We start from the raw sequence: 22,467 nt of genomic DNA, 5'->3' as shown, positions 1-22,467 counted from the left end.
TTATATAAATGTAAAATAAATATAAGCAAATTTCTATAATATTATAAAATAAATAAAATGTTATTTATTATAAAACACATTGCTGTTATCAAAGATTAAACACACGTTACTACATTAACTTTGTTCAAAGCTTTTGTCACATGAGACATAACTCTGGTCCAACAAATCATGAGCTGCTAAGAACATGTGACAGATGTGGTCTGGGGCAGTGGTTCTCAACTGGTCTGGCTGTGGGACCCCCTCCTCCTGAATAGATAGATATGGCTTGATGGTCCAACGTTTGCGGGACTTGCAGAAATAGTTGTTATTTTTCTTCCATGGTGGACGGCGGTAATTAACGGTTTCCATGGCGATAAGCCACGCCCCCTCACCGGCGCTTCTAGCACGAATGAAACAGATGATCACAAATAGTCCGGCGAGTAAAGCAACGCGAGAGTTCGCTTCCCTTTTGGTGTGAACGCTCATGTTTTTCAAGCCATCGCGGGCCACATAAAAGGACGCGGCAGGCCGGATTCGGCCAGCGGGCCTTGTGTTTGACACCTGTGGTGTCGATCATCTAACCTTAATCCCAAAAGACCGAGACTCAGGAATTGTTTGTTATTAATGTAATATCCATCATGGTGGCAGGTAACCTGAACTTTCACCTGCATTTCATTCCAGCTGTCCATCTGATGCCATAGCCCAGGCATGACACGAATAAGTCGAGTCATTCACTAGGACTGGGGAAGAAGTTTAGAACAACCGTGGGAGGTATGTGGTCTGACCAGTAAATCAGAGAGCAGGCAGGGTCTGAGACACAGCTCAGAGACATATTTAACAAACTAAAAAACACCTCTAACCTTGCCTGCAGCAGGACATTGTGTGAATTCACATGGCTCACTGGAGGTTCCAAGGTGCCGTTTCAAAACAGCCATAGACGGCTGCATTTCCTCCATGGCGGTTCTTTACAAGGCCAGCTTAAAAAGGCCACGTCACACATATTCTCGTAATCTTTCGTATCACCATGTATGTCGCAGAAGAAAAACTATATTGCAATGTCTATGTAATTGTAATGTTCTAAGATTGTGCAGCCCTAGCATGAAGACCCAATATATTCAGGGTTGTATTGCAACAGATGTATTCAACATGTACACTATAGTGTAAAGCAAGTAGTACAAACGAGGACGGCAACCATTATTACTCCCTTCAACCTTGACAAAAGGCAGCTCAGACCAGATCCATTCCATCTGTTCTCACTCACAATAAAAGCCAAAGACATACACACTGGAACAGTTCATTGGGGTCCCAGGCTCAACTAAATAGCTTACAGCAGCTTCGGCTACACAACTGTTTACCTCAGACTCACTGTTGACAACAGGATCCTGCCATTGGCCCTCTGCAATATTGAAACCTTTTATTGGAAAAGTGTTGCTATGAATTCAGACACTTGTTTTGATGAGTATTGTGCATTTTCGTGTTGCATATGCGTAACTCCCGGTTGTTGAAAGGCCTTACGTCAGCAAACATGGTGGTTATTAGCATCACGGTACAACCAAATATCAGATTAATTTAAAAAGATGCAGACTGTCTTTTTTTTTAAACAGGATGTGCTGTCCAGAACAATCTGTTCTTTTACATTTATGTCGGTGCGATGGCAACATAGATTGAGGCGAGACCTGAACAGACTGGTTCTCTTGCTCTCCGGCACCTTTCACTCCCTCCCTCCCTCTTTCCAGGAATGTGGCAGAGCAACGTACACATGTGACTTACAGGAGCAATGTTCAGTTTAACAGTGCAGGACAGTTGTGGGTGCAGTTTTGGCCCAATACGTTGACTAGAAGGGAAAGTCAGGTTCTTCAGGAGGTGTGACGGAAGGATGCGGAATACTTGCACATATTAGCGATATATTGTCTATAGCTTCAACGGTGAAAGCTAATGACAAAAGGAAATTAACCGGTATGGGCTGCCGTTGTCAAGGTTAAAATAAAACATCAACTCCACAGAATGAGATTGGTTGATGCCTTCATTCGAGGTACAAAAGCTCAAAGGAAATACAGACCACATCGCGGAAAATAAATATGACAATAATATTTGTGTTCTGTGCTAAAATAGTCATGACTAAAACCTTGTAAAAAACAAAAAACTTTGTTTGCATGTCAATAGGCTTATTGACATGCAAACAATTCACACGAATACCCCCCCCCCCCCCTTGTTTGCCTTAAACAGCAAAGACAAACAAAAGTGGCCATATAAATTCCCACAAGAGCTTGACAATATGCATGTCAGCTCAATGGGAAGAGAGGGCCAGTCACCATTTGTTTCTATGTTTTTTTTGTGACTATCTTAACTTTACCTACACCACAGTATGGCTTTTATTAAACTCCATTAAAAAGGAAAACAGTCCGATTCATAGTTTGACTTTGTCAATCGGCAGCCATTAGATCAGAATGGAGGTTCAAAACCCAGCTCGGTTTTGAGTACAATTATTTCCAATATCAATTAATCTGACAGCTAGTTTTTTTTCCAATTAGGGAGTCATCGTTTTAAATTAGTCATGAAAATTGTTAAAGCGCTCATGACAATAGAGGCCATGGCAGTGAGTTAAAATACCTCGTTTTGTCTGACCAACTGTCCCTAACCCTAAGATATCCAACAATAATTAAAAAGTAGATAATACATTTTTTTTTTTTTTAAAGAGCAAATACATTTTTCAGTGTGAACTGAGCAGCACACCGCAGTTTAGAAATGTACCACACAAGACAGCACACCCAGCTGGCTCCTGTGGAGAAGAGCATCCAGTCACACAGGACTGTGTGCGCGTGTTGGGAACAGGGTTGTTCCCAGTGAACACCCCCAAAACACCGCCATAGGAAAAGCGGGAGTTCACGTTATTTTTTAACATGTTTGGCTAGTCCCACGCGTAAAAGAAAAACACTTTTTTTTTTAAAATGATAACGTGTTTCGACAAAATGCAGTCAAGCGTCATTCCTGCGACACCCAGTCACAATTAATTAGAAAAAAAGGGTGACCGGTAAAACAAATAAACATTCGCCATTTTATTTCACTTTGTGACGAAACGAACAGTTCGGGCGCGCGTGAACACAATCTCACCAAACCATTAAAACTATCAAACATTTTCACTTCGGCGTCAAGTGTGAAGCGAAACAATTGTCCTTGTTTTTCTTTTCTTTCTAGACTAACCTGTTTGGTTTTTTTACGACGAGGAAACGTCCTGGCCGACTGGAATCCCCCAGCTGAGCAGATGAGACCCTTCTTCAAACTTCTACTCCAGCCTTCTTCGTCGCCTTCTTCGTCTCCTTCTTGCTTTCTACCCCTGCGTGCGCGTGGCACACACCCTACATCCATGGGCGCACCGGCGGGACAGGTGCATCATGGGAACCCTTTTTATTCTCCCTTCATTGTTTTGCGTCTTCTTCTTCTTATCTTTTTTCTTCTTTTTTTTAAAACAGAATGTTTTGAGTAAAAAACAAACAAAAAAGTTGAACTATTACATTGTAAAAAATAAATAAATACCCCACTTTGTCGTAGCTGAAACTTATGTTTACATTTTATCTGTATGATTTTAGCATTCCGTCACCCTCTGATCTCCTCTTAACACACGTTAACGAGGTTGAGTGTTAAAATGTCGTCAAACCAGAAGGACCAACCCATAAAGAGACCGGGGCCCCTCAAAGGGGACCCATATTCCATGGCCAGGCCTCCTGAAGACCCTAACCCACATGGACCTAGCTTCAAAAATAGACAAATCATTAAAGTTAGTTATCATCAAAGATGATAAACACGGTTATGTACGGACACATAGCCCATAATTTATCAATACTGACCTCAAGGACACACACTCACATTTCTTTCAATAACTGCGGAATATATATTTGTTAAATCTGTACATTTAAAATAATATACTTATTTATTTTTCTATTCATGCATTTTTACACACTTCCTCATAGATGCCATGATCGGCATTATTATTTACACTTTTATATATTGTAGTGTACATAATTTACATATTTCGTATCTATATGTTTTTAAAGAAAAAGTAGAGACGCGCTGGTGTGTATATGTATTTTATTTTTGATGCTTCAAGCACCACAACCGGACTGCCATATGGTCCCATTATATTGGAACACATAACCTGCCCTTATCACCTTGCGACTCCCCGGTCTGCTGTGGGCTCGATCTTCACCCAGGACCTCGAGTGGGAGCTGAACATCAGCTCCATTTCCAAAAAGAAGGCCCAGCAGAAGAAGTTCAACCTGCCAAAGACCATGATGCTGCACTTCTACACCTCCATCATTGAGTCCATCCTCTGCTCCGCCATCACCAACTGGTACCCTGCAGCCTCTGCCGCTCTTACCCGGGACACAAACCTCCCTCTGGCAGGAGGCCGCGGTCCATCAGGAACAAGACCTCACGCCACAAAATGGCTCCTTCCCATCTGCAAACAACTGCCTGGGACCCCTGCTGACTGGGATCCCCATTACGGGACACTTATATCCTCAGGACAATTAGTGCACAATTATAATCTTTAAATACATACTTGTCTGCACATACTGTTTTATCATTTTTGTACTTTTTGTACTACTGCACCGTGTTGACTGTTGTATACCAATCAACACACCGTATTTCCTGTATGTGTGAGGTACTTGGCAATAAACTGTTTCTGATTCTGAAAGAAGAGAAGGCAGACATCTCTCTGGCAGATCGCTCTACTGCACTAACACTTTAACAACTCAAACTACAGGTAAGAGTAGAATATGTTTATCTTGGTATATACGGTTCCTTCGGGCACTTTCCAGAATGGCAGGTTTGCCGCCCGATGCCACATCCATTTCTCTGTGGTAAGCAGGGTCATCCTTCAATCAGAGGATCGGTGGTCCATGCCCAGCTCTGCTAGTCCATGGGCAAGACACTTAACCCCAAAAGATTGCTGCCGTAGCCGTGCCTACGGTGTATGAATGTTAGCTACTCCTGATGTGCAGGTGGAACCTTAGTGCGTGAATGGGTGAATGATATCATGTAGCGTGAAAGTGCTTTGAGTGGCCAGAAGACTAGAAAAGGCTCAGAGAAGGCCACTGCACTTGGGGCGGTTTTTTTCAATTTTATTTATAACATAGAAAATGAGAACGCCACAGTGACAAACTTGATGCCCCCCCCCAGTTGATGAGTTAAAATGAAAAGATGTTAAGATTGCCACTATCCTGCTTCAGCTTTTAAAGATGAGAAAACTGTGGAAGAATACTTTTGTGGGTGTACATATACAAGAACAAAAAGACAAGTCACATGAATCAGGACTGAACAACATTTTATTCTGTACTTCTCCAGAACGTCTGAACGATACAGACATTTTATCAGACCAGGAAATGATCTCTTCCGTCAGTAATCCAGGCTTTTTTAATAGCGCCCCAGAAGAACCCTGCTTTAAGCACAAACACAACACAAACCAAAACAGGGATACGATCTCTTCTCATCCACGTTCGGGGAAGTTTGACCATTACATATATTCTGCTCGGAGCCGCTTCTCTGCATAAACATTCTACAACATAATAAAAAAGACTAAATAAAAAAGGAATGCCCTGCATTCGTAAACCCCATTTTGAGCGTACGAGCCTCTGCCGGGCGGGCCGGGGTTTGGACAGGACAGCAGGAGCAGGCCGCCCCTCTCTTCACCAACACTGTGGAGGTGGAGCGCTCGAGGCGAACCCCGGAGGACGTTGGACGGCCGAAAGCAAACACGACAGCACAAGACAACATTGGTCCGACCCCTCGTTGAAAAGCGTACAAGAAGGGCGTTAATGTGGAAGTTAAGAGCCTGCATTCGGAATGAGGAGTTATTCCAATTCCCTTTCTGGCGAAGAGTTGAATTGATGGCTATCACAAAACGGCTAGCTTAGCTTAAAAGGTAACAATGTCCGTTTACCGGCACCGTTCAATGCTCACTTAACACGTCGGATCTTGTTTGTTTCATTGATGTTAAATCTCTTGTTAAATGTCACTGTTACATGTTGTTGTTGCAGATTAAACAGAGATATGTGATAATTAGTGAGCTTTGGGAGTGCTAGTATGTGGATGAAGATGATGAAGCACCGCCCCCCACCCCCCCATGGTTTACAGTCTCCAAGCTTTAGCTATCGGTCTTATCCAACTCTCGGCAAGAAATGTCCAACCATTCCTAGAAGAGAATGGGCTCTCCCAAACTCTACCTGGACACAATGCTCACATACTGTCTGTTTTAGCAGAGTTAGACCGCTATCGGCTACTCCGTGGAGTCCTTCCTGTCGTGAGCAATCGCTCCGGTTCCCTCGACGAAAAATAAATCAATGGGATTTTTCCATTGGATTCTGGATTATTTCAGAAAACAAGCTCTGTGGCAAACAAATGTTTATTCTACTTAAACATTTTGTTCATAATCTTCTTTAACGAACACCACTTTTAGGATTTTTGAAGCGGGAATGCAAGCGGCAGAAGTAACAAGCTAACTAAAAGGAGGACTGGTTCCGTCGTCTCATTTAGCCACTTGTTAAGACTCGTAAAAAGATTCAAACATCACGAGGGGTCTATCGACTAAAGCATTTTATATGTCGTAGAACAAAATGTTAAAATCTCAGAGCTTATTTTGGGCGTTGAACAAAGAAAACACATTGGCTTTGAGAAGAGGGAACAGGAAATACAAAAAATGCCGACTCACTTCTGGGTCATTGCTGCAGCTCTCTTTAGGTATATGAAATTACTGGAGTATCGGGTTTATTTTTAACAAAAAAGTATGAATTTAAATGACATAGAAAGCAATACTAAAGCGGTATACACGCTACAAAGCATTGGAATGGACCCTCATTTCAGACGTGAGAACACGGGGAGTTACTTTTGCTTGCCGCCATTAGTTCCCCCTCCCAGAAGCCAGCTGGATGTAGCTGAAGCGCAGCGATGGTCCGTAATCACAGGTGAGAACAGCAGGGTTTTCCCAAGTAAACAACGCAGCCTGCAGAAGTGAAGCATTAGTTTCAGCACAACAGTAAGAACACGGCATAACAAAAAGGTGGATTTCAATGGTGACATTTCTTTCTACCGGCTTCTCGTCTGGGGAATTGATTCACTGTCGACTCGACAGCACAATTAGAACTGCAAGCTAAGCAGAAGTTTTCTTTATACAACTAACGGCAACAGCTGCTGATGTTCTTAAAGTGGCCCGGTAGCGGAGTCCTCGGCCTCGCCACTTCGTCCAACTACATCCTGCTTGTTAAAAAGGTCTGTCCTTGGATTTAAAAGGCGAAAGAGAGCCTACATTGCCAGTATGCGGCCCCCTTCGCCTGGCCCCCCAACCTGCTCTCGGTCTCAAAAGCAAAGGGAGCCCTGGGTTTGATCCCCATCAGATCCTAAGTACAGAGTATGTGAAAGAGACTGACTAGGCTCGTGGGTCAAAGTGGAGCGAACTACTTTAGAATGATGCAATATCTGCATTCAGCGGCTTGAGCCACGGATCTAACCTTTTATATGCACAGTGGCTGGTTGATCTCAACATCCATCTGGCTTTTCTTTTTTATCAAACAGGACATCGACATGGCAGCTGGTTAGCTACACAAGTAGCACAACTACACCGCCCCAAGCCAGATTCACCGGGCATTTCACGAGCGGATGATTTTCATTGTAGAGAGGACTACAAATACTTCTCTCTCTCTCTGAAACGTACAACAGAAGCTTAATTCCAATTCGCTAAACTTATCCTGTGACTTTGTTCCTCCACTGCACACCAAACAAATAAAAGAGAAAAAAGAAAAGAAAAAAAGGTCCATTTGCCCTTAAGTTCTTGGCCCGGCGCTTAAGTCCAGCGCTGTCCGAGGTGGGGGGAGTTAGGGCTGGGAGCTTCCCTGGCTGTCGGGGTCCGTCCCCGTGGAGCTGGTGTCAGAGTCTGAATCCTCGACGTTGCGTTCTTCCTCTGCCAGGCTCTTCTCGCGTACCCGCCTGTGGGTGGCGCCGAGGCGAGCCAGCAGGCCCTGGTAGTCGAAGCGGCCGCGCTTCTCGCCAAACGGATCCTGTAGAGAAAGCAGGGGTAGGGGGGAGAGACAGGACAGGTAAACAAACAGAGGTGAGCGTCATCTGGGCATACGTGTCCCTCTGAGCCAGTCATTTCACACCCGGGGAAGATCCATATTCCTCTTCTGCATTAAGCCGTTTTATTCAGGTTTCTTTTTAAACTGATATTTCCCTCGACGTTTTAAACTAAAATTCTGTTCACGCCAACTTCGTTTTTTTATGAATTATCGGTCCACACTCAAGCAAGCAAAACCACTCGTTGGTAGGTGGCAGTAAGGACGACGTCAACGAGCCCTCAAATACCAGAGAATAAGATTCTGAGCATTCTCATGAGCTTAATTTCTTTAAATGTTAATCAATGCTAATTATTTCTTCATTTATACATACTTGATGCAATGGCGAATACTTAATTATGTGGACGGACATAGAGTAGCTGCTTAGCGTCACTTTACAATACGAGGCCAAGAAAAAGTTCACTTGGGAGTTATTCAGACGTCTCAGGAGGCCTCTCAAGAACCGTCTCCAGCAGAGGAAGACTGAGAAGGTGTGGGACGACATTCGTCATGCGAAGAAGGCGTGATAAATATTGCAATAGTATCAAACAAGCTCAAGACAGTCCAGTAAAAAGAGCCAATGCTGAAGTGTCTTAAACTTGCATCATCTCTACGTCACTACTCCACAATCTAACTATGGTAACCTCTGTTCATTGGTTGCCAAACAAACATGGCCAAAACCCAAACTTGACCTAAACCTCCGTTCGGATTGACGTGAGACCGAAATGTAGAGGAAGATACGTTTAAAAGAACATCCTTTTCACACGTAGACAGGGCCTTGTACTGCAATATATTTAAAAACCACGGAACTAAGAGCATTGCTATTTATTTCAGAGACCTTTTTTGGTCCTTTTTGCATTTGTGCCAATATGGAGACAGAGGGGAGAATAAGGAGACATTCAAGATAGAACTGTACAAAAGATCCCAGGTGTGCATGGATTATAAACAAATAAGAAATATAGTCACCTGCATGTTCTGTCCCTGTAAATGCAGTCTCTCCTTGCAGACGCCCTCGTAGAAATCGTAGTACTCCAGGAAGGACTTTTCCATCACACTCCTACACACACACACACACACACACACACACACACACACACACACACACACACACACACACACACACACACACACACACACACACACACACACACACACACACACACACACACACACACACACACACACACACACACACACACACACACACACACACACACACACACACACACACACACACACACACACACACACACACACACACACACACACACACACACACACACACACACACACACACACACGAGAATGATGAAGCAAGAGGGAAAAGACATTGAAGACCAACAAGAAGAGGAATGAAGCTTGTTGGGTCTCACCACAGGGCTTCTGGACACGGGACTTTGCCCTCCAGCATGTCGCACACAGCGACCCTCATGGTTTCATGGCGGATGCACTCGTTGTAGTTCTTACTGTCCCCCGGGTGGCGCTCCTAACAAACACACACAATCTTTGAGACGGACTGTCAGAACTGAGAGTGATCATATCAGATTTGTGTGTTCAGACGCCATAATCCTGATCGGCATGGGTCGCTATGGTAACAACATAGGTAGCAGTAGGCCCCCTTTCTATAAGTAAGAAACAAAATGGTCAGTTTCTCATGTTTACTTCTTGTCATTTTTCCTCTGACAGAAATGTAGCAAACCAAAGCATAAACTTGTTCTGTTCTTTCCCACCGCTCTCCTCCTGCTTTGAGGGGCGAGATAGATAGATGGGTGGATAGATAGATAGCGCTTCCCAATGTACGACATTGTCCGTGTAAAATGGAGGTTGTGTAAACACCGTTTACACAACCTCCAGTTTACACAACCAACACAACGCAAGAGCAGAGCATTATCCTTCCCACCTAAATGCCTGAACCCGACCCAAGACCTAAGCAATCCCAACGGAAAGCCTTTTTGACTTTCAGTCCCTCGCACGTCTCACGCTTCCATTAAATGAAATGCATCAATCCGCACTGATGCGCCTCTGACTGAGACCTGCTCTTTGAAAGTATATTCCTGTTGCGTTAATCTTTTCTAATGGAGACGACACAAAAGGGTAATAATCGTCTGAGTAAACAAGTACACAGACAAGTACCTGTTCAAAGCCAGGTTCATTGTGATAGGGGTTCTCCGTCATCAGGGACTGGATGGAGATGAGGACAGATGAAATACTCTGCGCTGGGCTCCATGCTGGGCCTGTCCATGTCCTAAACAAACAAAACAAAAACACACACAGGTTATAGTACCATACGGAAGTGTAGAACCCTCCGTTGTGAGACAAACACCAGCTGTCTCCCACCAACCCAAATGGGTCCTGCTGTGTGGACAAATGAGACGTGAATGGCGACTCACCCCAGGATGCTGAGGCAGACTTTGCCGTTGCGGTAGAAGTTGGGGTTGAAGCGGACGGTGTTGTGTCCGGTGGTGATGAGCTTGACCCGCGGTGGGTGGATGGGGTAGTCGGGGGGGCAGCGGAACAGGAAGAGGAAGAAGCCACCCTCATAGGGCGTGTCGAACGGCCCAGTGATCAGGGCGTGGATCTGTGCAGGAAATGAGGGGACGAGGAGAAGGTTTAGGGCAGTGGGTCTCGACCTCGTTTTGGGCCGGCGCCCCCTATCCACTAACCATCAATGGAAATGGGAGGCTCCCCTTTGTCTGCCCTGAATATTCATTTTTTAAGTTCCATCATAAAAATAAATAAAAACATGTCATATACATTATGTATTAGATTGTCATTAGTTTCCCGGGGAGCAAGAAAAAGCCATGTGAATAAGTAATTTAATCTGGTGAATTAATAAGCCTCATTATGATGGAAATCTCGTCTCTTCGTCTCCTCGGTAGTAAGTCAGACACGTTCCCGGTGGGTGTTGGCCTCCGCCAGGGCTGCCCTTTATCACCGGTCCTGTTCGTGACCTTCATGGACAGGATATCTAGGCGCAGCCAGGGGGCGGAGAGGATCCGGTTCGGGAGTCTCGGGATCGCCTCTCGCCGAGTGCGAAGTGGCAGGGATGAGAGTTAGCACCTCCAAATCTGAGGCCATGGTGCTCTGCCCGAAACCGGCGGATTGCTCCCTCCAGGTGGGGGCAAACTGCCTACCCCAAGCGAAGGAGTTCAAGTATCTCGGGGTCTTGTTCACGAGTGAGGGTAAGGTGGAGCGGGAGATCGACAGGCGGATCGCTGCGGCTGCAGCAGTAAAACAGGCGCTGTACCGGTCCGTCTTGGTGAAGAGGGAGCTGAGCCGGAAGGCAAAGCTCTCCATTTACTGGTCGGTCTACGTTCCAACCCTCACCTATGGTCACAAACTCTGGGTCGTGACCGAAAGAACGAGATCTCGGATACAAGCGGCCGAAATGAGCTTCCTCCGTAGGGTGGCCGGGCTCAGCCTTAGAGATAGGGTAAGGAGCTCGGACATCAGGGGGGAGCTTGGAGTCGAGTCGCTGCTCCTTCGTGTCGAAAGGAGTCAGCTGAGGTGGTTCGGGCATCTAGTCAGGATGCCTCCCATTAGAGGTTTTCCGGGCACGTCCAACTGGTAGAAGGCCCCGGGGAAGACCGAGGACACGCTGGAGGGATTATATCTCCCGGCTGGCCTTGGAACGCCTCGGGATCCCCCAGAATGAGCTGGAAAGTGTTGCGGGTGAGAGGGAAGCCTGGGTCGGCCTGCTGAACCTGCTGCCACCGCGACCCGACCCCGGATAAGCGGGTGATAATGGATAAATGGATGGATGATGGAAATGTTATATGTATATTTATCAACACCAAATTCAAGCAGCAGCTATATCTAAATAAATCTATAATAAAGCCGCATTATTACCAGAATTAAGACATGAGGGATACAACTGTGCCCTATAGTCTGCTGAATAATGACGTCATGTGGCTGTATTCCCTTCAGACACAAACCAGTTTGGGACTTCTCTGAATGAGACCTCATCCGAGGTGACGAGAAGAACTGACACCAACAGGGAGAACAACCATCTCACCATTGTGTAGCTTATTGCAAATATTGACTTCACCCCTTCTAGCAGCTCAAACCTGCTTCCCCAAGCTCTTCAGACGCACGCGTGGTCGTGTTTATCTGATCCCTGATCAGATCGTCCACTAAACGAACAAGGGGGCGGCGTGAACGACGGCGGTATTAAAATGTTGTATCATGTTAACCACACATGCGTTTTAGTTCATCGCTACATGTTGTTGTGCACAAGTTATTCTTCTTAGTTAGTGTACCGTGGCAAATACAGAGCGGAGCCTGTGACCCCGACCACAACCAATCAGAAAAGAACAAAGCATTTAGAATTTACATAGTTGAATGATTGGTTTAGTCCACAAATCAGGGTTTTTTGCTCATTGATCCTCCTCCGTTTAAGCTTAGTACGCTTTAGTAAAAACCACAAAATGATTGGCTGAGCTGTTGTTCCAGAATAAGGGTCCGCTCTGTTGGTTCATTTTGTTGTTGCGTGTGTTTTTACAGTGTGGCGCTATCCAGAGTACTGAAATGGAGTGGAGATTGAATCTTTCAGAAATTAAAGTAATAATTAGCGCTCCGACAGTGCCATGTGAACGCTCCGATTTGCACATGTATTTGAAAGATGGTGCCGCAAGGAGATTTAATCACGCACACCATGGAGATTGATTTGATTTCACATTGTATTATTAATAGACTGATATTTAAACCAAAACGGGCTATAAATCAGGATTTTTTTTTTAGGGGAAACAAAGCAATTCCATATATATTAAAAAAGAAAAATCACACATTCAGTAAACACCATATAGCCCGACTGGAATGATCCTGTGTCATAGCCACATTATTTATTCGGTCGGATAAGGCTCTTTAGAATCAAATCATCAAATAGCTCGAACCCATTCATCAAAATATCATCTCAGCACAGAGAGAACAACTATCAGATATGGAAAACAGCGCACATGTACACATCTGTTGTAGTTCTGTCCATCCTGGGAAACGGGTCCCTCCTCTGTTGCTCTACCTTAGGTTTCCTGGACAGATCGTGAAGCCCTGAGACAAATTGGTTATTTCCGTCTGTACAATTGAATAGAAGTGACAGACAAGCTGTTGTTTTCTTTCTGTCTTCCTAATCAACAGGGAGAAAGCGTCAGGAGGCTGTTCCCAGGCGGAAACCTCCGGTTCTGCAGAGTGAAGCTGTTGCGGAAGTGTCCAACAAAAATTACATTCTCTCTACTGACCAGCATGGGGCAACTCTTCTCGTTGCAAAAGAAATCAGATTGTATAGAAGTTTGAGAAAATTACTAATTCTCTCTTGATTTATTCCCTCAGTAAACATTGTAAAAGTGAGTTTATGGTCTCAATCTCTAGTTTCAAGTCTTCTTCAATACAGCATGATGTTCATTTAGTAAATGATGGTCCATTTAGAGTCAACAGACCATAAAGCAGAGTATGCTTTAGGGCGGGGCTACAAGGGGATTGACAGGTCTACCAGAGACATATAAGACACTCCTCCTCATTCCAAATACGTTCATTGGTTGCAGAAAAAACACCATGGCGACGGCTATATTCCAAGATGAGCCAAACTCGAGGCTTCGTATCTGCAGTCCACAAATAATGACTACGTCCACTTCTTATACATACAGTCGATGGCTGTTACCAAAGACCTTCTGGTACATTAGCACCTTCTGTCCTGGAATAGTGCAGACTCTGATTCAAGGAAAACTAACTAGGATGTGTATTACATCTCATGTAGAATTCTATCTAGTTTCAAAACGATAAGTATAAACGGGGCCATCGCCTCGTGACAGGACACCTGGCTTTTTGGAGGCAAAAAAAAAAAACGTTTGTACCTTGGTCATGTCTTGAGGATCGGGAACGACAAACATCCCTGGCGGAGGTTCCTTGTAGATGGACATGATATCCCTGCAAAGACAAGACAGACAGGAGTCAGATGACAGAATGGGTTCACTATGGTTCACCAAACTAAAAAGTTAGGAAGCTGACATCTTTCTCAACAATGTGATCTATATATTGGTGTCTAAATGTCTGCAATTGTTGAAGTTTCCCGTCATTTGTTAAAATCACCTATGTTTCCAGTGAAGCAGAAACTTTATGCAAATCTTTGCACTCACCTCGTCGGGATTTCAGGTCGAAACATACCAGAAAACATACAACCGTGACAGTGAGTGTGTGCATGAGGCCCACCTCTTTATCCTCAGGATGCACTGCTGGGAAGCCTTCTCGTTGTCCCAGTCCGTACTCAGGGTCGGGTCCCAAGACGTGGCGTGGATATGGGACAGAAGGTCCGCTCCTGCCACCCCACCAAGCCCGAGCCCGACACCGGGGAGAACCGAGGAGGCGTGTAAGCTCGGAGACACGGCCACGACCGAGGGAAAGGAGCCGGGGGTGAACGTGTTACCAAACCCGGCCGTGGTTGCGTTGACAGCGGACATGGGGGCCACCAAAGCAGTAAGGCCACTCTGCGCGGCCGCCGCGGGAGGGGGGGAGGCCGGGCTGGTGTGACCACCGCTGGACGCAGAGTGTCCCACCGGTAAAGAGTTGGCCAAAGTCGGCAGCAGCGAAGCTCCGCTCCCCTGTCCGGTGACGCCTGAGCCGTGGGCACCGCCGCTGGACTGCTCTCCGAAGCTGTCCGCCATGGCTCGCGAGCTAAAGAGCGGAGAGTGAAACCGTCGGGTGTTGACTAATTTATAATGCTAGCTGTTAGCTGCATTGGGCGGCCGAGTGCGAAGTTACCGCGGCGCGGAATCAGAGAGCAGGCCAGCGGGGCAGAGGCGAGGCCACGAAACGGGGCATTTCTTCCCACGACATGGTGGCTACTTATCGTTAGCTTATCGTGATGTGTTTTTCCCCGAGGCCTCCAGAAAAGTATGAAGTCGTCTGGAAAATGACCTCGTCCACCTTCTCTCGGCTCGTGACGCCGACTCACTGTCCGCCTGTTGTCAGCTTTAATCTGGCCGGGGTCCGAATATTTTGGTTTTTAAGCGACCGCATCCACTCAACGCAACTTCAGGGTTTGATTTCTAGCTAGTTAAGCTGCGCTGAAATGATAAAAAAACAAAACGGGACATCCGGGGGAACTTCAAAGTAAAAGTCCTCTACGCCTTTGAAAGTGGCACAGAGGAAGCACTTAATTATTAAATAAATGTATTCATGGGGTAAAAAAAAACTTTGAATCGATTCAAATATTTGTTTTAAGCTAATTAAGTATACATGTTTTTTTTAATCTTTCATTGTACAAAAGTTGCACAACGACATTTAGATTGTACTACCAATTTACTACACTGGAAAGACAAAAACAAAACGACTATATTATTTATGGAGGGTGGAGGATGATTAATCACATTAATGAATTACAGCCAGAGTAAAGTAGAGGTTTTGAAGTCTGGTGGTTCTGCAGCTGATACTTCTGTATCTCTTTCTGGACAGCAGCAAGGAGAACAGGTTGTGCTGGAGTGGGTTATGTCTTTTAATATCCCTTTAGCTCTTCACAGGCTCCTCTTCTCACCAATATCACTGATGATCAGTAAATGGGTGCCGTACACTTGCCATGCCAGTTTGTGATGGCTGCAGTCAGGATGCTTTCTATTACTCTGTAAAAGTGGACAAGAACACGGCACAGGGAATTTGGTCTCAAGTTTTCCTTAAGAAAACAAGAAACCTTTCTTCCCCGGGATGGAAACATGTGAGGTGCACGTCCGGTTGTTTGTGATGCCGATTCCCAGGAACCTAAAGCTCCATTGATGTAGACAGGTGTGTGCATCTCAGCCTCTTTTTTTTCCTTCTAAAAATCAATCAGCTCCTTTGTTTCACTGACCGAGCAGAAAGTTGTTCTGAGCTCCATTCTGCAACATTGAGGATTTCCCCTCTACGAAGTCTCCTCGTTGTTTGTCATCAGTTTCCTGGGGCAGATTGTGTTGAAGGCTGAGCCGAAAACTAAGCCAGGCAGCAGGTCTGGGAACTATCTGCAGATTTTCAACCAGCTTTGTATCATACATGTTTCCTTATGAGTTTGTTGGGGGCCTCGAGGGGTCAAAACCAGTTATCTTCAATACCAAAATCCATCTTGTGCATTGTGACATCCAGACTAGTAACTCACTGTAAAGACCTGCACAATATGAAGACCTACATTAGACAGAATCTGCTATAACCACCAATACTGTAATATTAGCTTTGTAGTGTAAATATGTTAAGCCCCAATTAAGTGATAAACCGACTTAACATTTAAGAGATTGCCATTTTGTTGCTAGATGACAATTTAAAATACTGCTTTTCACACATACAATAATGAAAACAAATCATAGTCGATAGTTCAGTTTTGTATGCAGTGTATTATATGTTGAGAGCAAGTGTATGCTAATCTATATTTTTCTCTTTAACAATTCACCTGGTGGGCTTGAAGGTAGCCTGTAGTCTGGTGTGGCTGGAAATGAGACATTTATTTTTCTGCATGATCAAGTTATGGTATGTTGGGGAAACAGATCTATTTCACATATTTGTAGTTTAAGAATAAGGTATTAACCCTAAATTAACTGCTGTGTCCTTAAAACCCACCTGCTCTCATCAAGTCCCCTTGACTTTCAATTGAGATTTCCCCCCCAGTTTTGACCCATCATCCTTCACATTTGCCCTCACTTGATTGCTCCATGAATCAGATAGTACCCATATCAGTGAAATATAGCAAAGGTAATTTTATTCAGGATATACAGATATTCTTTTGCCACAGTTGATCACATGCATCCATGCTGTAAATATTGTTTTACAGTATGTCAAAGAGGAACCTTTGACTATTTAATTTTCTTTGAAATAACATTAAAAACAACAAAACACTGCAGACAGATTTTAGTTATCCCAACCATTTATTTTGGACAGATGTCAACTGAAGTGAGGTCTTACAAAACTTTTGAAAAACAAAAATAAGCGTAGGAACAAAAAAAAAAAAAAAAACACGATGGTTTGTTAACCTCAGATGTGAATGGCTCATCAGCTCATTCAGAGTTACCGTTCTGGAACCCCCCCCCCACCACCCCCTCCAGGTGGAAGGAAGAGAGGCAGGGAGAAAGTGGAAAGGAAAAGTAGACCGGGAAGAAGGGGGTAAGTGATGGGAACGGGGGCGGGGCGGCTTGTTCTGGGTTTTACATGGCAAAGAGGATGAGGAATGCCACCATCAGACAGAAGAGACCCATAGCCTCAGACAGAGCAAAGCCCAGGATGGCGTAGGAGAAGAGCTGCTGCTTCAGGGAGGGGTTCCTGTGGAGGAGGTGCACGGTCAGAATACACAGCAGATTAAATGGGAACTTCCCACAACAAAAAGGTCTTGAGAATTATGTATGCAAACACGGAATTGAAAATCAATCCGCATTGCCAAACGAGCGGCATTTTAGACACACGATTAAAATCAAGATTTAATCTAGGGATAATACACACTAGTGCTCTTTGAGGCAAGATGAGGGTTGCCTCAAAAAAGGTTGCTCTCCATTTTAGTTTGCCCACATCTACACTTTGATTGGGGAAACTAGTTGTGACTCCCTTTTGGGCCACATCTTTTGATTTATACATGCAGGTTTTCTGTGTGCTTTTGGATCAGGTCTGAAAAGGCCTATGAACTGGGGAAATATGAATAAATTGGAAATGATGCGCCTTGAAACTCGCATTAACTTTTAAATGTCTTATGTAAATAGAACATTTTGGGAAAACTTGCACATTAGTTTGTCCCCATTTCTTGTCCCTTCCATTTCTTTACAGTTTGATGAGCTCACATCTGTAAGGTAAATGTGCATCTAGAGCCAGCCGCCGGTTACATTAGCTTAGTATAAACATTGTACAGAGAAAAGGCATGTTAATTGGTGACCTTTAGGTGCATTTGTAGGCTTACTTCGATACCTTTGGATAGAGCCAGGCTAGTAGTTTCCCAGTTTTGAGTCTGTATTCTAACTAAGCATTTAACTTATGTGCTGCAATCAGAAGACTGACTTCTGTCAATCGGAATATTGATACACATCCAACAAATGCATTCTCCAGATGGTCAAACTACTTCTGTCATTTGAGGAACATTCTGGAGATGTACACATTGTTTGAAATTACTTTTCAAATCCTACCAAACCATAACTACTAAAATATAGTTTTATTTTTAATCTATGCACACAAAATATCAAGTTATTATAAAGTTGAACTTTGTTAATATGGTTAAGTTATCACTAATCTTGTTACCAAAGGAAATTGGAGCCCTTTGCCTGCCAATCACCTGTGGATTTATAAACGCAAAGTTGTTAGACAGGCCGACTAATAACACCACGCCTCTTGCATGTCCTAATTGACAGGCAACAGTCGGTCTACATGCGTATACAAGTACAGGGGAACCACGCTGTCACGGCTCAGGGCCTCAGATTCTTGGGGAATAAAACCTGTGTCGGTAAGTCACGTTCTGAAGCATTTACAGGCAAAGGATTATTTATAGTTCTTAAAACTTTGAATAGCCGCAATGGCGAGTGAACTGTGCGTCTGAGCAGTTCTGGGATGCGTTTCTGGTCAGACGGCGTCGACAAGCGAAACCAAGTTATTAAAATCATTCAGTGTTCTCTCAACATGAGTAAGTTAAACGCGAAGCTACGCTGACATTGTGTCAAAATGTTAGATTTAGACAGACAGTTTTGACAGCTCGAGTTACAACTTTACCTGGCGTAGCCGATAATGAGGCTGCCGAACACTGTTCCGATTCCAGCTCCTGAGCCGGCCACACCCACAGTGGCAGCGCCAGCGCCAATGAACTTGGCGGCGGTGTCGATGTCCCGGGAGATGGCGCTGGTCTGGAAGGAGCGGCTCAGGACTCCAGACTGGCTGACAGGCAACAGGGCCTTGGAGAGGGGAGGAAGGAGAAACCGCTACAGTAAATGCCACTGATGTATGGAGGGATGACTTTAATGCAGTTTATGCATTCATCTAGAAAGACCACAATCATGTTTGTGCTGCTGATGAGCGATGGCGGTTATTTTTTGTGGTTTTATTGTAGCAGCTGGTATCAAGATGAAGTTTTCCACCACAATCATGGGAAAAAAGATTCCAAAGTCAGTATAAACCTTTTCTTATCTTATTATGCTGTTGACCTAAATTGATTAGCATAAAATGACACAATTCAAAAGATTGGGAAATAAATTATTGTAATAATATTTTCAGTTCCCAGTTCTCATGCTGATGTGGGTTGAAATGACAATAAAATATCCAGTGAGATTTTTATTCCCCTATACATTAGTACTGAGGTAGTTATTGCCAAAAACATCAACATTGCAAAACAAGTGACGAGTGCAACATATTAGATGGACATTAGCCGTCCATACACACAAACCCAGGTCTGGTGGACCGAGAAGGTGGCCTAGGCCATTTAAAACTTGGGAAAGGTCAAAGGACTGACCTGCTGCTCCGCTGTGGCTTCAGGTCTGTTGAAGAGGGAGACTGAGACCGGCCGGGCGAGGACTCTGGACCCCCCACGCAGCTACAGGCAGACAAAACCGTGTTAGCACCGCTTCAACAATTTGTCAATCTTAAAACATTTCTCTACTGCAAAGACCAAAACTAAACATCTGAATAATTCACTTTGAACTGACAGAGAAAATTGCATTACATTATGGCATTTTTGGGAAAAGGATCAACTGCAGTGTAAAGTAGATTGAGGGCCAGAGTACAATTGAAAGTCTGCTACTTGTCAGTACATGAGATAAGATGTCAACTGATATGAGGACATTAACAGTTTAGTCAGACAGAGTTGTGGGTAACAAGACATCAAATGAAATAAATGTAAAACATAACATATTAAATGAACAGCTGGATAAAAATGATATAGCTGTTCTAAAAATCTGACAAAATCCTTACAAGTGTGCAATATTATGAATGATAAAATTAAGTCAAACTATTCACCTGTTGCAAAATGTCAAGTTTAACACAGGGCAGCTATACCCAGAGTCGATACAGACTCTACCATGGCACCTTTAATCTATGCTTTTAGTTTGCTCAAAGCAGGAAAATGTGCAGAGCAGTGAGCAGGACGGATTGAAAGCATTTCATTAGCCACTTAGCTCACCAATAGAACTACAGTATAGCTACTCAACTCTGTGGCGATTTTCTCCCTCTCCTGCTAAACAGCATGTAAATGTGGAACATTGTCCTCCACAACACCTCCATGACAGATGACCTACATGCTGGAGGGTCAGCTGACGTGGAAATGCCATCGACTGTGCGACCGTTATAAAGAGCATGGGCGAGACGTGACTGCGATTCCCAACTACTGTGTCCTTGAAATCAAACAAGGATGCCAAAAGCTCACGCAGCCATGGAACTCAATGTGCTGCAGTGATCTATGGTCATGCCACCGGAATTTTACATTTCCCCTTTCCACAGGTTGTTTGACACCTTTCTTCACTGAAGTCAATCAACAGGACAACCACATGTAGCTGCAATTAACTGCTGATGCTCACAAGCACCGTTACATGTCTTAAGCACATTATTGCCAACAAAGTAAGTTACCAACGTACCACAGCTGGAGAAGTGACGAACTTGGCGCAGGCATACATGGCTGGGAGCTGGAGAGAGAAGGAACAATTTACATTCAAAGTCAGCGTTCTCATGCACAAGTGGCCATTTGCAGATGATCAAGCAGCAGATTCAGGAACATGCGACTACAGAGCCAGCAAAAGCCGCCGCCGGGTGTTAAGGGGGACAGACAAGTTGCATTATACATATTGAAACCGATAATCTACAATTCTTGTTAAGTCATCTCAATGTCAAGATGTGAGCAATAAAATCGACCTGTGTGGGTATTTCTACTTTGTTAGAACTCAGGTGACTTTTGGGGGAATCTAAAAAAGAAATTGCACAGCCTCGTAGAGTCTGAAAGAACTGGGATTAAATAGCAGGCTTCAGCTCGGTACCATTGTTTGTTCTTCATTGACCTGCAGTTCTGACAGCTTGTGACGTTACCGTAGGTTCACAGCTCAGGGTCAAAGGGTACACTCATCTGGGTTACCAACGCATGCAAGTCTATGAAATAAAGCAGTTGCAAGGTAAAAAGAAACAAACAAAAAAAGAGAACACTGGAGGGAATCTCTTTGCAAAGGTCAAGTGCAGCACCAAGTGGATCGAGAAGAGCCACCCTAAAGCCTAATCCCAGCGCATGGTCTACAGAACAGGATCAACTCGAGATAAACCGCTGAATATCCACACATGCTGGGGAATGAGTGGCGTTAACGCTCCCCAAATGCAGGAGGACATTATCTGAAACCTGGAGGGCATTTCTGCTGGAAAGTTGTGCTCCAACAGGTGTAGGCTGGGGGTCAGCAATTCGCCACAACTTCGTTACGAGTCATTTAATTCCAAGGTTAGCCCGCACGACTGTGTCACCTGTCTGCATATCAGAGTCCGGTTGACAGCCCTCGTAGGGGAGGGTTAGCGCAATGAGCTATGCTAAGCTAACCAGTCTACAGACTTGAAGGTCAAAAAAAAGCCACAGACATTGGGCCTTTAAAGCAGACACGGTGCACCACCCAGATACAGTCAACCTGAACCGTGTTGCAATGACAAGGTGTGACGTGACACCGCGGCTCCCCCACGGGGGACGTCCTTGTAGCGGCGGGTTGATTCGGAGCACGGTAGGCCCGCCGTGTCAGACATTTTACATTCAAGAGTCTAGTCAACGCAGCTTGGCCGCGCTGAGGGCGTGAGAGAGACCAGCTGCTTGTAACGTTACAACAACCACGACGGATGGCCGACACGTACTCCTCGCCTCACTTCTGCTCCATTGCCGGTCGCACAGGCAAACCAAGAGCACGCGCACTGACGGACTCAGAAGTCATTTCTAGGGACCAGTTCATTCAATGGCCGACCTAGCTTGCCAGCTACCGAATGCTAGCAATGACAGCAAGCTTCACAAGCGTTTTCTGAGGACACGCATGCGAGACGCGAGAGCATTTACAACATGGGTGTACTTAAAGTGCAGGAGATATGAAAAGCAAATATTACCGGTTTGTTGCGGCTTTCGAAGGGTCCTGGATTAGCGGCTTTCCCACACAGCGGCAGTCAGTGAATGTAGGATGAGACAAAGTGTCACCTTGTACTTTATAAGATCGGCGTCTACGTCCTAAACGCCCATTGGTTGACGCCAAACCTCCTTCGTACATAATTGGCTCTACTCCATGTCATATCGGTCACTTTAGCCAACCGGATAGAGCGTTATTTAAGTACATTGTTTTTGATTAGTCAGGAGGTTTATTAGGGCGGGACTAAACGAACGTTCATTAATTCTATTGGACAGTGTTGCCGGATTGACGAGTTGACAAGAGGGGAGCCGCTTTACAGCAGGAGAAGCTTGGGAGCAACCACAAAG

The 22,467-nt window shown here is 44.7% G+C and overlaps 2 protein-coding genes across 3 annotated transcripts; both read right to left on the bottom strand.

Annotated features, from left to right (window-relative positions):
- Positions 1-5,285: 5,285 nt before the first annotated feature.
- On the bottom strand, positions 5,286-15,154 carry ube2z (ubiquitin-conjugating enzyme E2Z). 2 transcript variants are annotated; one of them, XR_004609831.1, is made up of 8 exons: positions 14,283-15,146; positions 13,928-14,000; positions 10,472-10,659; positions 10,215-10,326; positions 9,455-9,567; positions 9,048-9,138; positions 7,792-8,027; positions 5,286-6,976 (listed from the first exon to the last, which is right to left on the bottom strand). XR_004609831.1 is itself a non-coding variant. In XM_034539217.1 (7 exons), the coding sequence occupies exons 1-7, from the start codon at positions 14,732-14,734 to the stop codon at positions 7,845-7,847; spliced, it is 1,212 nt and encodes a 403-aa protein (XP_034395108.1). In that variant the 5' UTR covers positions 14,735-15,154; the 3' UTR covers positions 5,286-7,844. The 2 variants fall into 2 exon arrangements, 1 of the variants encoding a protein (XP_034395108.1); XM_034539217.1 differs by having other exon boundaries at positions 5,286-8,027; positions 14,283-15,154.
- A 1,617-nt stretch (positions 15,155-16,771) lies between these two features.
- Positions 16,772-22,229, bottom strand: atp5mc1 (ATP synthase membrane subunit c locus 1). Its single transcript, XM_034539829.1, has 5 exons — positions 22,104-22,229; positions 20,621-20,668; positions 19,504-19,584; positions 18,771-18,949; positions 16,772-17,345 (listed from the first exon to the last, which is right to left on the bottom strand). The coding sequence occupies exons 2-5, from the start codon at positions 20,657-20,659 to the stop codon at positions 17,231-17,233; spliced, it is 414 nt and encodes a 137-aa protein (XP_034395720.1). The 5' UTR covers positions 20,660-20,668; positions 22,104-22,229; the 3' UTR covers positions 16,772-17,230.
- Positions 22,230-22,467: the final 238 nt, after the last annotated feature.

The sequence above is a fragment of the Cyclopterus lumpus genome, chromosome 8, assembly GCF_009769545.1.
Source record: "Cyclopterus lumpus isolate fCycLum1 chromosome 8, fCycLum1.pri, whole genome shotgun sequence".
NCBI classification, from domain to species: domain Eukaryota; kingdom Metazoa; phylum Chordata; class Actinopteri; order Perciformes; family Cyclopteridae; genus Cyclopterus; species Cyclopterus lumpus.
This window is presented reverse-complemented; position numbering and strand designations above follow the sequence as displayed.

What these genes read in the sequence shown, in the direction of transcription:
- atp5mc1 (XM_034539829.1), bottom strand. Translation starts at nt 20,659, where the DNA reads ATGTATGCCTGCGCCAAGTTCGTCACTTCTCCAGCTGTG. An exon ending in TCGTCACTTCTCCAGCTGTG is followed by an intron (nt 19,585 to 20,620) that starts GTACGTTGGTAA and finishes GTCTGCCTGTAG; the next exon opens with CTGCGTGGGGGGTCCAGAGT. An exon ending in AAGCCACAGCGGAGCAGCAG is followed by an intron (nt 18,950 to 19,503) that starts GTCAGTCCTTTG and finishes CCCCTCTCCAAG; the next exon opens with GCCCTGTTGCCTGTCAGCCA.
- ube2z (XM_034539217.1), bottom strand. Translation starts at nt 14,734, where the DNA reads ATGGCGGACAGCTTCGGAGAGCAGTCCAGCGGCGGTGCCCACGGCTCA. An exon ending in ATGAACCTGGCTTTGAACAG is followed by an intron (nt 9,568 to 10,214) that starts GTACTTGTCTGT and finishes TGTGTTTGTTAG; the next exon opens with GAGCGCCACCCGGGGGACAG. An exon ending in TACAGGGACAGAACATGCAG is followed by an intron (nt 8,028 to 9,047) that starts GTGACTATATTT and finishes CTTTCTCTACAG; the next exon opens with GATCCGTTTGGCGAGAAGCG.